Source organism: Gadus morhua, chromosome 15, assembly GCF_902167405.1.
Source record: "Gadus morhua chromosome 15, gadMor3.0, whole genome shotgun sequence".
Classification (NCBI taxonomy): Eukaryota; Metazoa; Chordata; class Actinopteri; order Gadiformes; family Gadidae; genus Gadus; species Gadus morhua.
In genome coordinates this window covers 3,922,283-3,939,138 of record NC_044062.1, presented here as the reverse complement: position 1 = coordinate 3,939,138, position 16,856 = coordinate 3,922,283, and the positions used below count along the sequence as shown (strand labels likewise).

At 43.8% G+C, this 16,856-nt stretch overlaps 1 protein-coding gene across 4 annotated transcripts in view; it reads right to left on the bottom strand.

Moving 5' to 3' along the window:
* The window catches only part of adgrb3 (adhesion G protein-coupled receptor B3), a 109,206-nt gene that overhangs the window by 19,646 nt on the left and 72,704 nt on the right, over positions 1-16,856 (bottom strand). For all 4 annotated transcript variants that reach the window (XM_030378514.1, XM_030378511.1, XM_030378513.1 and 1 more), the window contains exons 13-19: positions 13,458-13,604; positions 12,340-12,418; positions 11,402-11,504; positions 10,569-10,612; positions 3,567-3,693; positions 2,794-2,897; positions 2,261-2,363 (exon numbers count right to left, since the gene is read on the bottom strand). In XM_030378514.1, coding sequence (XP_030234374.1) covers positions 2,261-2,363; positions 2,794-2,897; positions 3,567-3,693; positions 10,569-10,612; positions 11,402-11,504; positions 12,340-12,418; positions 13,458-13,604 — 707 coding nt within the window. The remainder of the gene's footprint in view (positions 1-2,260; positions 2,364-2,793; positions 2,898-3,566; positions 3,694-10,568; positions 10,613-11,401; positions 11,505-12,339; positions 12,419-13,457; positions 13,605-16,856) is intronic.

Below are 16,856 nucleotides of genomic sequence, written 5' to 3'. Positions count from 1 at the left end.
TAGGGAACTAGTGGAACGGGGGGGGGTTAGGTGGTGTTTGGGCGCTGATGGAACAAGCCGAGGCTAGCTTGTTTCTCACCAATCAGGGCATGCTTAAGTGCATGCAGTTTAAAAGAGGAGAGGGGAGGAAAACAAGGTGTCACAGTGATATACTACAAGCACAATTCATTATTCCTTTATTTTTTTTTACCAAGTGATGAATTGCATGGTCCCATGAATCTCATTTGAACGAATCTTGGCCACTCTTAAAAATAGCATCTCTCCTCTTCCTTTTCGCCGGCTTGTGGAACATTTTGGAAATGTTTGCCGAAAGCTTCTAGTTCTTCCTCCACATGTCCAGGGACACATATTGTGTTGGGGAGTGTTGACAAATGTCTGGTCCATGTACAGAAGGGGTCCTTATAATGAATAGAGACGATGTCAAGGGCCCCATCGAAACCTGACAAGCCTCAGCACAAGTGCTGGCCCCCAGTCTTGTTTCAGCTATGTTTCAGATACTGTGTCAGATCCCTGGTGCTACCAACAAAACACAGATCCCAGAGTGCAGGTTTCCTTGCGATAGACCGTGGATGCTTCAGTCCCTATGTGCCCTTAGCAAGAAGAACGCAGATAAGACCTAAACAACTGATAGTTTAACGCTGCCTCGCCGCGGAATTCCTTACTACCTTTTAGAAGCAATGATTTTAAGTTTGGATCACACAGAGGTTTTGTTTTATGTTATCGCAAAAATGGCATAAGGACATTTAACAAAGGTTTGCTAATGTATTTCTAACAAACATGCAGGTAGAGGTAAATTCAAAGTCAATATTTAGAGACTTACTTCAGGAGAGTAAAGTCAGATCAAACTGTACAATTACAAGACAAAAAAAACAAAGAAAGCATAACGATTTGAGATAAGCCACAATAGCCAATAGCCACACATGACCAGTGTAAAAAACCAACAAAAACATCAAGAAAGCTTCCCATGACCACACTAAAACCCACAAAGGAGTGAAAGGGAAAAAGGTTAAAACCTGTGAGAGATGTCAATGAAACCGCCAAAACAGACAATTTAGTTCAAAGCCCTCTCTCCCAGTAAAGGTGAAGGTATGTTGGGAATATGGCGGTTAAATGAAATGTCTGTGTAATAGGCCGATGTGTCATCCCATAATACTGCCAGCCCACCGAGATGGGATTCTGTGTGGGCAGCTTGTAAATCCCCAGCACTGTTTGCCAAACAATCTCTTACATGAGCCTCTTGTTTATTGGCCAGTTAAAAAAAGCAAAAAGCAAAAAAAAAAGGAAAAAGCTTGATACATATTTCCTGGAAGAGTTTGCTGGAGAAATGTGGTAATACATTTTGGCTTTCAGCGCACACAATGTGGATAGTCTGGACGAGATTGTATTTAGGCTTAATTTGTTTTATGGGCATCACAGATATAGTCATCATATGCTTCGGTGATTCTTAAGATTTCAAAGATATATCGGCTAAGCATGGCGAGACAAAGTAAGCTAGTGTGGTCTGTCTGTTAGGCGGGACACATTATTTTTTACATCGGGGCTCATCATCACCATTAGCAGACATTTAGAGACGGCTCCACGATGGCTAAATTGGATTTAAGTTCATCTTTGCATCATGACCCTCGATTGAGATTCGACTCTGTATTCACGCACATACCAGAAGTTATTCAGACCCGATGCAGAGTCACGCAACAGGCTAGCGGAGGATGATATGCTAACTGGTGCCCCTGCCATTCATTTCATGAATTGCAATAAAACATGCATCAGTATTTCCCTTCAAAGGGATCTGCCCTTCCCTTTTTTCTCTTCCAGCCCATTTGTAGTCTTCTACTGTGGCCTCTCATATCTAATTGCCATTCAAGATCACCGCTGTCTCAATGCCAACACCTTGGGGTGGTTTTCACGTTCAGAGGACAATGACGCATGTTTCTGGGGACTAATGGTTCCCAGCTAAAATAAAGTCCAGCCACATCTTATAAAGGCATTACAAACTCTTGATATCTCATTTAGATTCATTGTGTAGATTTGTAGATTTGAATTGTGTATCAGTGCAAGATTAGCACTGGGCTTGAAAATAGGTTCTAACGATGCACGGCTCTAATCGTTACCCCATGGAGTTTCAACTAAGAGCCCCGTTTTGGGGAAAAGTAACAATTGTGTTTGTTGTTTTTCCACCAAGCTTCTCGCAGCCAGCAGCCATCTTGGTTTCATTTCCTCAGCACACGTCTCCCAGTGAAGTAGGATGAATAGACACACTTACCGCATTGTGAGTCTGTGTTTGTCCAACGAGGATCAATATGTTTGAGCAGATTATGGACAGGCAGAAGTTGATAAGGATGATAGATCGTTCAGAACGAATATATCTGAGGAGAGGAGGAGGAGGAGGAAAACATACAAGATAAATGTATTTCATACATTGCATTGCTCTTTTATTTACCCTAAACCATCATCGTATTGGATACAGGTTTCAGGCTGATTTCTCATACGCACATTAAGGACCAACAAGTAGAAGTCATAAGTGGACTTGTCGATCGAGATGTTTGAATCTATCTCACAACAAATACATCTCACATTATGGTGTCACGGTTTCTCTTCTATTGGCTTCAGTTTCGTTTCTCATTGAAAAGGGTGCCGTTAAGTGTGGCGGATTTTCTTTGTCGGTCACGACATATGGATTCTTAATCCATCTCACAACGAAACACATCTTTCTTTCAGGAATAATATAATAACCGTAACCATGTTTCACTAAATAAAACAACCTATCGGCGGTGGTCAAACGGGTTGTGGAATTACCTCCAAAGGACGGCATAGATCACTGCCAGTGTGATCAAGGCAAGGCAGGACAGACCGCAGCCAACTATCAGTGTTACAGATGGGACCCCCGAGTACTCCATGGCCTGTGGGGAAGACCGACAGACAGACAGACAGACAGACAGACAGACGGAGTGAGACATGGCAGTCAGCAGGAGTCGGTCGCAGAGCAACACATAAGTCTCACACAGCACAGCACTGCACTCCAATCAAAAAACAGCCCCAGACATTTCAAATGGACCTAAAGTGGATTGCCTGTTATGTTGCAGGGGCTTTAGTCAATATATCGGCTCATCAGTATGCAAGCGAGTCTAGGTACGGCCACCCAGACCACCTCCACTGAGCTCTGGTTTATTGTATGTTGCTGATACTGTAGGCTACTCGTGCGTTTCTTTAAATCACTATTTGACCAGAACAGGTTATAATCCATTATTGTTGACGAGAAAAAAATTGGTCCGACTCACACCGACAGGCAGCAGGCCTGTGCACACACCCACGCGTGGAAACGTGCACTCAAAGAACCAGCGCGAGGGAACATCTGTGCGCACGCGCTCACGCACACCACAGAGTTACCTCAGTCTCTGTGCAAACTAGTTATGAAACGTCCCCTTTATTAATGACAATAACAACGCATTTAACTTGATTATTTATTAAATAACACATCCAATATCCATCTCTGAGCTGAAGGTAAGCTCCAGTGCTGCTTTACGATTTTCAGCAAGTTGCTATACATAACAAATCGATAGCCGACTTACTATTTCTCTTGGTTGCTGAGCCAAAATGGCGAAGGTAGATACACGATCACATAAGCATTTCGTATGGGATGCATCTGTGAGCACCGTTTTACATCCTTTTGAGGACCAGGTTCCCCAAGAGTCGTTCCTGCGGGAAGAAAGCAAAGGTAATTAGGCTAATTCCAGGTGTAGCACGACTTCAACGCGTGTTTTCGACATCGGCTCTCTCGCTTTAATCAACTACTCGACCGCCCTAATAAACTCGGCACCACAGAAAAGGCGAATAAAGATATCGACGCGGCTTTTTAGTGGGCAACAACCAGCGTTTAGCTCCGGCAGGGAATAGAGAAGGCAGGGACGGCGAGGAGGAGGAGGACAGCAGCTCGGAGCTGTCCGATGACGACTGGTGCTGATTGATTATGGGAAACACAGCTAAAATAGCAACACTCTGCCATCAAACGCAACACTGTCATGCCTTATATCGCAGGGTATGAGTGATAATGTCATATTTACCCGGTGTCGATTGCGTGAAAATATTTCCAATCGAGCGGTGTTTTTCCTATGCTTTTTTTTTTTTATCCACGCACTCTCGTTTACCCGCTTTTGATTTTCTTATTTTAATAATCCTTTCATTGAATGGTTTTAATTAGCGGCGTTTGAAAGCTTCCTAAGGGGAATTTTCACCCTGGAAACGGCGGACAGCATCAGATTGATACTCTGTTCCCCTCTCCCGGTGTGCGAGGGGGAGGCTGATGCGATACAGAAAACAAGCGGTGCTTTGACAAAGACTGTATGTTTATTTAAAGGTGGTAATATATTTCAAGAGTTAAATCCTTTGCTTAATCGAAACATTGAAACTGAAAAGCAGCCGCAATGCCTCCGGAAAACTATTAGCAAAAGATAGTGGCAGGAACTACAAAATCCAACACCCCTCAGAGGCAGCGCGAATGGTTTCAACCGGTCCCCGCTTCTCACTAATTAGTGAAATGAAATGAAAGGAGCGTGTATCTTCCATGTATCATCCGTTCCAACAAATGTGTGGCGTTCCTTATAAATAATATCTCCTAAACATAATTACAAATTGACCCTTTTAGCTCAATTAGAGACACACACGCACGCGCACACACACACACACACACACACACACACACACACACACACACACACACACACACACACACACACACACACACACACACTGTTAAATGTTTTGCAGTTATGACTGCAAAAGATGACATGACAAAGGTTATCCATCCAATAGCCACCACCCATGGCTACACAGACAGATACACCACATCTTGTGACTGATACTTCGTACCTGGAGTGGCATCACATCAAAACAACACAGTAAGGAAGCACCCCCCTCAAACAAGTATCCAACAACATGAAACAACCATATGAAACAAGTGTTGTTTTCATTTGTCTCTCCACACCTTGTAATTTAGTATCTTGGTTATTTGTTCAACAATAGATGCTTATAAGTAGGTACTGCAAGAATCTGAGCAAAATAGGACAGCTCAAACCTACTTGGTTTGTCACCCCACTTATCATTTCAGCCGCATCCAAAAATAAACACAAATAAACGTGAAGCCTACAGTCCACAGAACCATTAGGTTTTATCAGATCCTTTTTACAATATGCATCTGATTAGATAAATCACAGATTAAGTTGAGCCGAGATAGAATTTCAAAGCTTAGCCTGTCATGCTAATTGAAAAACGCCCAGGCTGCTCCTCACATGTGATCTATATAAAGGAGACAGCTCCTATAGCCTATATAGCGCGTTATCCTCTGAAGGCTTGCCTACCGCAGCCCTGAATCACGCTCCACAGCCAGTGCTCATTAAGTGCTTGAGTCTGCTGTTTAATTTGAGTGATTACATTGATAATTAATTCTTCAATGGTTAATAAATGAAGGCTGAGGAACTCCTGGCTAAACGATTTTTGAGGGGATGAAAGAAAGTCTGTTCGGTATTGATTGTTCGGGGCTTATGAAGGTTTTGGAGGTGGCAGAATGGTGAAGGCAGAAGGTTTGAAAACAGAGTAGACCTCTGTTAAGCCTCTAGCCAACAGGTAAGGGACTGAGCAACTGACAAAGACCCGATGGGAACGAAGGATGGGAACATACAAAGGAACACGCACGAAAATTAGAAAAAACATCACGCATACAACTCCAACTGCACACAACCCCAATCACATACACTCAAGCTAAACTAAAGCGCTGTGAATGGGCCTTCGAAGAGAGAAAAGGGGCCATTCCAGGAATATGGGGCTGTGTGGGGGGAAACATAATACACTGTTTGTGTGTCACCCTTTCAAGGGGACACACATAGCTTATTCAAGTCGCAGATATTGTTCCTCGGGTGAAGGACTCCTCAATAATGACCAAAGATGGGGAAACAAATGAGCAGTCAATGAGTGTCAGTTCGATGTGTGACGCGGAAAGGAGAATGCCTTCACGGTGCTGCTGAGTTTCTCTTCACAACAACACTTGACAGCACAATGCAAACTGCCACCACCACCACCACCACCATGGTTTTAGAGCTATGTCTCTCGGATAACAGATCTGTATCACCAACCTCTGCCCTGTTTGTACATATGTAACCTGATGCTCACCGCTATACCAAATCATATATCTACTTGCTTGCTTGTGTGTGTGTGTGTGCCAGGAAAACAAGTTGACAGGCTTGCGTCCTCCCTCCCTCTCTCTATGTCTCTCTTTGGGGGCTTCGCAGGAGCTCCCCACGTTTGACTTGTTGTCTGACCTTATCAGGGCAGGGAGGCGGTGGATTGTGGACAGAAATGGCTGAGAGGAGGTGACACCGTGTAACAGTGCTCCCACCCGCCCCCCCTTACGCCCACCTGCCCGTGGCCTCAGTGAGGCTGAACACAATGCCGCCACAGTGGCGTCGGTACCCTCCACTGGCCACTTCCCCACCCTGGGTGAAGATGCACAAGAGAGTGTGTGCGTGTGTGTGTGTGTGTGTGTGTGTGTGCGTGTGCGCGTGTGTGTGTGTGCGTGTGCTTGTGCGTGTGTGTCTGTGTGTGTGAGTTCGCCCCCGGTTGTCATTAGGCCTGAGCAAATGTGTACACATGCTGTTTACACGGGGCATCAGGGGAGCCATGAACAGGATCACCGCAAACACTGACCCTGTCCTCTGGAGGTGGCCCTGGAGGGAGGCTAGCCCCTTCATTAGAGGACGTTACTATACCGGGGGCAGGGGCTACCCAGGTAAAGGGGAAGACCGTAACCTGCTGCCAAAACGTTCCGCAGAGTGAGATAGGAGAAGGAATAGGAGACGTATGACTTTTAATGTAATGTAATGTTTCAGGAAATTTCTTTCAGCGCCAATCGTGCGGGGCCACACAATTTAAAATGTAGTCATTTATAGTATGTTATCTGTAGATATTTCTCGATTTGAACACACTTATCTTTAAAGAATACCAATATTGTTTTGTTGGGTATAGGCGATTGATGCATTTTTTATAAGAAACATCTCAGCAAGGCTGCATGTTAATAATATAGTATATATATATATATATACTATAAGTTGCTGCTGGTCCCCTTGAGCTGCCTCTTCTCTCTCCCAGGGCTGTGCTTCATGGATACCGCTGGCACAGAATGCAATTGAACATCCAACAGTTAATCATCCTCCGAGAGGCCAGAGTTGGACTCAACCGACATTTAATTTAGTAAACAGGCTTCCTCTATATTCTTGTCTGTCAGCCAGCAGGGCGAATCCGTACTCTTATGTCGCCGGCCTGAGAAAAGAGTGGTCTTAATATCCTATAATATAGGCTCTGAATGATTTCAAATCTCTCAGCAATCCCATGCTAAGTGATGGTGCCGGTGAAGAGATCTTTTTCTTTTGTAAAGGGAAACGTGTTCAGGGATGTGCGCAACGAGCACGCTCACAGAGGGGCTGTTGCCTAGGAGCGCTGTGTGCATTCAAATGCACCGATAGAAAGCACAGAGGACCTCATTAAAACGTCATTATACTGTCAAGTCATACAGCTCAAGAGGTGTTTAAGCATTGTATCATGATATCAGTATGCAATACACCATTGTTTCATGAATATTTGATTACCCAAGACCAAATAGTAAACACACCTCTACCGCCCATATCCATGACAAATGTGTGGTAGGGGACAGATCATTGCCCTGTGGTCAATACGCAGTTTTTAATGCTGAACAGGCACACACACAAACACACACACACACACACACACACACCAACAACAGCCAAAACTGCAGCTCAATGTGAAAACAATCACACAAACAGTTTGTAAAGAGCGGGCACCACACTTATAGTATGATCAACATTTTTCATTAAACAAATGATTTCATTGAGCATTCCCTCATCCGCCTGGATAGTACTGTGGACACTGTTGGGCAGATGGCCTTTTCCTCTGCCAACGAGTCTTCAGAGCAGTGGGTGCTTTATAATAAGGGTGAGCCAAGTATTCGCACCATGGAAACCACAATCACCATAGCATGGCGTAGAACGGCAATATCATGATTGATTGGACTTCAGATATGGCGTATGAGGGAATGGCCGCCTGTCACCCGTACTGCACATCATTCACGGCGGACACATTATGTGCGATGATTGTCCTTGAACGCCGTGAAACAGAGATAGGGGAGTCCCGACCTCCGCAGCTGCTTTAAAGCCTTGTGTAAATACATATAGAACCATTTACCAATTGCTTTTCAAAGTAGGGATGCAACGATATGTTTGCTGCTTATGATTATTGGCCGATGCCCAACAAAATATGTATCCTCATGTGCCAAAAAGCATTGGATAGGCTTGATAAAGAGAAGTCACATCCTTTAGCGGGTTAGGTTTTTAACATTTGTACCTTAAAGATGCAATGTGTAGGATTTAGTAGCATCTAGTGGAGAGGTTGAAGATTGCAACCAACTGAATACCCCCCTCCTCTCCTCAAGTGATGAGGTTCCTTGACATATTTATACATTGTATTTAGTTATTTAGTCTGTGCAACTATAGGTCACAGCTTACATGTAAAATAGCAATTATGATAAAACATTGACAACGTGTCCTCTCTGGAAACATGGTGGTGCAACATGGCAGGTTCCATGGAAGAGGACCCACTGCTTATGTAGATATTAAGGGCTCATTCACGATTCATGGGATTATACATTAATAAAAACATAATTTTCTATGATATCCATTTCTGCCAAGTCTGTTCCGCTCGATGCCAGTAAATTCTACACACAGCACCTTTAAATCACACATTTTGTGTGTGATGACCATATTGATTATATGAATATAAATGTCATCCTACAAATCATAATTGATGCATGGAGAGCGATCCACTAGGCTGTCTATGGTTAGTGTTACGATTAGGTATAGAGCTGATGGTCAGGGTGAGTACTGATATCACACAGAGGGGGCGGTGTTGCGGTACTCATCAGCTGTAAATGGTAACAGCTGGCACTGCAGGGGAGTCAGGAAGTGAGACTCAGGGTAGAGAGTCTCTGCAGGTGGTTCTGCAGGTGAGACTCGGATTGATTGAACCTAACCCGAGGGACACACGTTGCTCTTGGAGACACCTCTATGGGAGAACCTTTGGGTTGTAAATACACGGGAGAACTGAACGACTGGAATCAAGGCGCAGGCTGGTCAACCGGACTGTGGATTCAACCCCAACCCGGACGAGGTGCCAGTGATGAGTGTCACTGAGAGAGAGCTGTTTGCGTACGTTGGCTGTGGACCTGTGGTGAGTACCTCTCACCTAACACCCCCCAGGAAAAGCTAAGGGACATACTTCTAGTTTATCACACCACATGTGGACAGACTTTAGGTTTAGGTACGGGTTGACTACCCGGAGGAATAACAAGTGCGGTAGGTTAGGGTTAGGGTGAGTAGTGAGCGAGTTGTGTGCGAGTTGAAGAGACTAAAGCAAAAAAGTTGTTGCTATACTATGACAAATGACAAAAACAATGACAATGACGAAACAATTGTCATTGATACAGCTGCTGTTTCTGAGCCCAATGAACTCATACATCTGGACAATTAAACATGTAATAAGACAAGCTGCGATCAGACAAGCTTGAATGTCACTACTGTGTCTGATCTCTACCAGCTACAACAACAGGTGTTCCACTCACCTGCTGAAATCCTTCCACTGTTCTGCTTTAAGACGTCCCGCGGTTAACCTTCATCTAGAACACTACCTTAGTATTCATCTGATTTGATTCAAAGTATGCTGATACAACGACGCAACACTTTGTCACAACTCAAAGAGAGATTACCATTAGATCTATGTTATTTTTTGTGTGGCTAATTACAATCAACGATATCCAATATCAAACCGTAAGCCCCACAGCTTGGGTCTACCATTGCTACTGCATGATTGTAGCTTGTTTCCTTTGTTTATTTTTTTATTTTATAAATATGGGGTTATCCAGAGTATAGCAATACAAGAGCAGCTATATTGATACTTATACCGCTTTCTACAATAATGATTCACAAACGTGGTGGTGAATCACTCAGCCAATCATCATGTACAAATTCAGCAGGAGCCAATCCACAAGAGGCGATCATAACACTTTGCAGTAATGGATTGGATCGGCACATTGACAACATCAAACCTTGCATTAAAACGTTTTTGAACAGTTCCACAACAAAGTAGAAACGGCGGTGGTCACTTTGCGTTTGTTGAAAGATGAGAAAATCACTAACCAAAACAACATTTATCGGTAGTAATAAATACGGACGGGAAAATGTTTCCCTCTGTATTGAACAGCTGAGCACCGGATGCACTTAGTGTCATCTCAACAGGTCGACAACACAGAGGAAATTGGCGAGGAAGATGAATCGTCTGATTTCCCGGAAAAAAAATATATTTGAAAGCACTTAATAAAAGCTTATGATTCATGAAAATGATACAGCTTTTAGTTGGCAGAACATGTTCACACCTGAAATGCCGAACACACAGTGAGACACAACGCAAGAGTGAATGCTGTGGTTTTTCATAAGCCAAACTCCATGCTCACTTACATGATGCTGCTATCCCATAATGCACAGTACGGATTGAAGGTCCCCTGAAATATACCAAAAAATACATGTTAGACAATCCATTGATCATAACCATCATCCTCATCATCTTCACCTTTCTCATCGTCCTCGTCATTAAATCACCATCTTCACTATCATCCTCATCGTCATCACTGTCATCTTTATTATTATTATTATTATTATTATTATTATTATTATTATTATAACAGACAGAATTATAATCCTTGATTACCACTTACATGATGTAAGTAAGCCCTTTATAAATAGCCAAATGTATAAAAAAGGCATGTAGGATTTATGGCAGCAGTTCTGTTTGATGCTGTGTTGCCTTATGCATATTTACTGCCTGCAATGCACATGCATGAAGAGGGGGAGAGAAAGATAGAGAGTGAGATACGCCCACACACTTTTTAAAAAAAAAAGCACTGAACAAGATCTGCACCTTAATTTCGTTGTGTAAATACACTGTATTTAACCCAATGACAAATAAAGATTCTATTCTATTCACTTCTAAACTAAATGTGCATCGCAACACCGACCGCCTGTGCACAAGTTCCAGAGAGCCCTGGTCATAAATTGGCTGTCCCTCTAATTATCCGCCGATATTGCGTTGTTGCCCCCCCCGACATAGGGTGCCTGCAATTTAATTATCAAGCTAATTAACTGCCATTGTGTTGTTGACAAATGGAAGATTAACTCTCACTTGAGTCATTTGTCAAACCTTTACCCAGTGGTAACAAGGCACTTGGAGACGAGAACGTAAGGACCTAAGATGGCACCCCTCTGATTGTCTGTCGGGGTCGGAGAGCTCTTACGTTTGCCAGATGTGCGAGCTCGATTTCCAAGTGAGTGCTTGTGACTCTGGGCTCCGGCCTCACGGTCACCGCAATTATCTTGGAGTTCACAACCGTGTGGTTCCTGCGTCACAGAGAGAGAGGGAGAGGGGGAGATGGAGGGAAAGATGTGGTGAGAATGCAAAGGCCAGACAGCAGGTGGAACAGGCCAAAGAGCTGGCATATGGAATTAACTACAAAAAAGGTATACTACGATATAAAGTTAAAACAAGAGAAAGCTTAAGACGTGAAATAAGAAATCGACCTAAACTGAAAGGTTTGTTTTGCTTTTCAAAAAATATCTTTGTAGAATATTGAATCAATACTTTGCAACATAAAAAGTGAACATCACAGTCATCTTACTAAATAAATAAGGGTTCCCTCCAAGTGAACAATTTAACTAGAGGAGTAATTTGTGGAGCTCACATATGCAATTAAATCGTGTCCAATAAAGGAAGGGATGTCAATGAGAAAAAGGGTCAGCCGAATATGCTTTGAGACTGTCTTATAAATTGCTGTTGTGGTTGTTACAGATGATTATTTTATCTTCTAGATTTCATCTCCACTTTCCTATCATATCTGCGGCATATTAGCACTGCTCTAACCTCTTAGTGTTAGTCTCTGTACAAGCACTTTGATATCTACAGATATTCTCCACTAATATCAGGTTGATTGGAGTCTGAAACCTTCTTGGGCCACTAATGTCCCAGTCGCTTCAATATTGATCGTAAGCTTTGAATGTTCTCCAATTCACTTCCAAGTTGCTCCGGACAAAATCGTTGGCTAAAGAAGTGCAGTGCTGACATCTTGTCATTTTTCTAACTCTTTGCTATAAACGCTCTACCACAGTACTTCCAAGAGTAAACCATTTCTAGTAGATAATAGAGACATGGCACAATATAAAATGGAAAAGAACGTACTTTGGTGAAGGCAGCATGAGTCCGAGGGTCTTGTAAAGGACTGTTCCTAAAATAAAGACTGGGGATCCATCCATGTCTCCTAGGAACACAAAGGAATACATTGTTCTTTTTGTATCTGTGATGCCTCCACATTTGGTCTAATAATCACGCTATAGGCGTGGTTGTTTTGTATTGCAGTACATATCATTTGAGTGCCTTTTGGAACAGCTGCCACATTATTGAATTAATTGTCACATAATTGATTATCATTACACTGCGTTAGTGGAATTTACATTCACGTGCAATATCGCAAACTTGTAATTACACGTTATGTTAGTTAATTAAGTGTGAAAGGAAATATTTAACTGAGGACCATATCACACAGTCTCAATTTTCCACCGATAACCTAATGAAAGTTAACCAAGGTTTTCCGAAACATTCCAGGAAAATGGTTCCACTGCAATTAGATTTTAGTCCACTGCTCTTGCAGAAGTGCTGATCTCCCCCTTCGAATATGTTGCTCTTGATGTGTAAAATAATGTGTAGGATCCAGGCGGCAGGAGTCCCGCGCAAATCAATGCCTCATTCCGTTATCTTAATGAACCAAATTGTCTGGAATTAGAATGGCAGTATCCTCTGCTGAACGGCGTTTTTTAAAAATAACTCAGGAAGCGCGGAGTCAATCGAAAACTGCGACGATCGAAACAGGCAAACTCGAGCCACCACAGGGGTCCTGTACAAACAGGGGGCCTCACTGTGGTGACTACTAATTTTAAAGTCTTTAAATAATTTGTATTCTATTTTACACTATCTTACCTTGTGGTCTTTCTGACATGTTTTTGACTTCATGTAGAAATCTGGTTAGATACTCATTACTTTATTCCCTGTATTTTATGTTTCGCAATGTTCTCTAACAGGACAATACATATAGAACTTGCAAGACAGCAATGTTAGCAATAATAACATAAAAAGGCCTTATTTTCCCTCCTTCCTAAATACACAAACAACCGTGTGTCCTATATCACATCCAATTGGTCAGCCGTGATAGATTTCTACATCTCTGTGATGCTTCGCTCAGAAGGATGTGTCTGAGCACGCCTTGGAATTATCTGGTGGTGGGCAGTATCGAGACACATTACCTGCTGACGGCGAAACAAAGAGGCCCTTTGGGATCACCACTTTATCTTCAGAGTTCCTGGCCCAGTCGACCATGCCTTTACGACCCTTCATGGGGAAGTTGATGTCGGTCATCACCGATACCGCAGGAAGTCTCTGGATGCTGGCGACTGCGTACGCAAAGAGAGAGAGAAATTAGCGCCACCGTGACGTGAATGAGCAACTTCTTCTTTTGACATCTCTCTTTCGACGAGTGTCATGCCTCAATGGACCAACATATACACACGTCGTGTATCATACGTGTGTATTCTGTCAATCAAGAACAACTGTAAGAGGTTTAGATACACTGGTGGTGTCGAGTCTTTCCCAAATCCGACCACATTCCCAGTCTGTCGCCTGTCTGAAAGGTGTGTGTGTGTGTGTGCACCTAAGCCCTCTGTGATCTGCTAGCAGTCATCACAACGTCAAGGAGACGCTAAGCGACCGGTAGTGTGCAGCCCCGTAACATCCCTAATCACCGCTCCATGCTTTTTGCCTCCCTGTGTCATGCGGCCATAAAGAGACGATCCATGAGGCAATGGTGTGGAAAATTCCGGGATCAATTGAAAGGGAGCACTCTGCGATACAATAGGGGGCTAAGTGTTGGGTAGGGGGATAAAGCTATCCTGAAATGTTCTCTAACGTGTCTCGCGTCAAATCCCCGTCAGGTGGATCTGCTGTGAGGGGGAGGACAGGGGGCTAATCCTACCCTTGATTCCAAAGTAGGGTTGGTCCTCCTGCTCTTCCATTAATACAATCCGAAACCTGGCAAGACACCGCGTGGAAGGCTGTTAACAATGGACAAGGCGAGCTCCTCTGCGCGTGTGTGTGTGTGTGTGTGTGTGTGTGTGTGTGTGTGTGTGTGTGTGTGTGTGTGTGTGTGTGTGTGTGTGTGTGTGTGTGTGTGTGTGTGTGTGTGTGTGTGTGTGTGTGTGTGTGTGTGTGTGTGTGTGCGTGCCTGCAGCAGTGCGCCCTTGTGGGAGTGTGTGTGTGTCTGTGTGTGTGTGTGTGTGTGTGAGCATGCATATACATGTGTGTTTGTGTGTGTGTGTATGGGTGTTGGTTTGGGCTGATAACAACAGCAGGCATGAAGTCCCAATGCAATATGACTCCCGCCAGTTGCTGAGACAGTCGGTGGCGGAGCCAGATGTTGGTAACCGGGGTCGGGGAAAGGCTATCAGCCGAGTGGCACTCTGTGAAACGCGAAGGGGGACTGTGAAGTCGTTCTGTCAGGACACGCGCTAAATCTGCAGGTAAACCGGGATTTACCTTCCACAGAGCGGCGGCGAAAGCTCACGTTAAGTCACAACAAAGGTTCCAACGCCACCGGGAAAGCAAAGGTTTTCCTAACTCTTAACATGAGTTAAGAGTTAGCGTAGCTTGTATTTTAGCAGTTGTTTCCAGGGGAAATGACTTGCATTGTTTGCAACCGAAACCTGCAGGTGGACTGTGGGTTTGAAAGGAACACCCTAACCACGTTACTTTTTTAACTGCCCTCTACGTGGGCGGGCTAAGACAGTATGTGTATCAGCATCCGTGGCCGGGGATAGCCTTTGATACTCGGTCTACTCCAATGACAAACCGCACACAGCCTTACATTCACCTCTTCCACACATTACAAGCCTGCCCTGCTGTTTACCCGACGTTGGCGCGTAACGAGAAGGCCAAAGTTGCTGGAGCGGACGGCTTTTTCAATCAAGGTTATTTGACTAAAATGCAGGAGGACAGGAGACGATTCTTTGGTGACAGCCGGTATTTATGTGCGCGTGTGTCAAGGGTTGGCCATAAATTTGTGACAAAATGATGCTGCAATATCTTACTCAGCCAGACGCCTTCCACTTGGCTCTGGCCAGAGTATTCTCACACTACTCTCCATTCCTCTAATCAAAGTGGGAACACCAGCCCCTGTGTTCTACGGTGGAATTTCTCCTTATCGACCAACACTTTTACAGATTTAAACGACTTGTATTTATAATACTATAAAACAGAGAAAAGTCGGGGTTAAGGAGCATGTGCTTTTAACGTAATAACCAAATATTATGATTTAGCTCCTTGAGGTTTTACGGTTGGTGTTTTGTGGTATCTACGTGACTGCCGTGATTTCAGGCGTAAATCTTTCTTTTACTGCGGGACGTTCTAAGGAAACTAGTGAAAAGGGAGGAGGTTTTTCTCCCGCTTGACGCTATCATCACATCATCACGTTGCCGTGAGCAGATTCCCTCTCTATATTTCATTTGGACATCACCTTGTGTTCCGGAAACATCTGTGTTCAGTGACAGTGAAGCGGGATTTGTATGCACAGAAGGCACTGGGCAGGAGATTGTATTCTGTCTCTTTCTGTCATAATACTTATTGAGCAGGAGAACTGTTTATCGTGCGATCGTTTTACCGAGCACCCCGGGGATAAAGGAAAACAGATGTGTTCTCCCCATGTCCTTCATGTTTAATGGAAGGGAGATTCTTCCTTAGAGTGCATCTGTGTCATTGACTACAACAAAAAAACGTTTACCCGTCGCTGAAACAGTGAGACGGCGCTTCAAAAATGTCAATGACATTTTGGTTCCAAAAAATACGAAAACCTTGCAACCGCAGTTGAGATCAACCCAACTCAATCAATTGCACTCATTGTAGAAATAAAACAAAAATCATCCGCAGGGAATGAGCACCGGAATGAATTTGGGTGTTCTTTGCAAAGAAAATGGGTCAAGGGGTTGGCTCTCGTATCTCTGAGAGGGACGGTTGGAAGAGCTGATCCTCGGGGGAGATGGCCTACTGTCCCCTCAGCACAGGCTCCTGCATGAATAAGTACAGTACAAGGGCTGGTTTATTACACGGCAGCCAGGCCCACTTTGTGGATGAGTAAGGAATGAAATGCCACCGAGACCACGGCTCATCCAAGGGGCCTGCCGAACGAAAACTAAAAGGCCCCTCGAGAACATTAGAAAGAAGAAATATGTCGGGAAAAACCTATACTTGGACACATTCTAGAAGAAGGACAGCCGTAATGCCGGGGCCTGAACAGCGGTCAGCATCTATGTTGGCAGGATCGTTCTGTGTGCAGAGTGTAAAGTTAACCGACGCTCATGAATTCCAATTAAAAAGCCAATTTATTTCGTTTGATTGATCTTCTTTCGACTGACAAACAATATTTCTAATGGCTGCCCTTTTGCTGAATGTGCTTTCAGATATATATTGCCAATCAAAACTTGGCAGAGGCGATGGGACATTTTTAAAACCGCACAAACATGTATTACTGCATTCTTATCACAATTACTCAACCTTAAAATTTGACATTACATCAAGAGATGGAATTCCACCAGGATATGCTAGGCTTGTCCCGATGGCCGGCAAATATTGACACATACACTAGTTCTAATATGAAC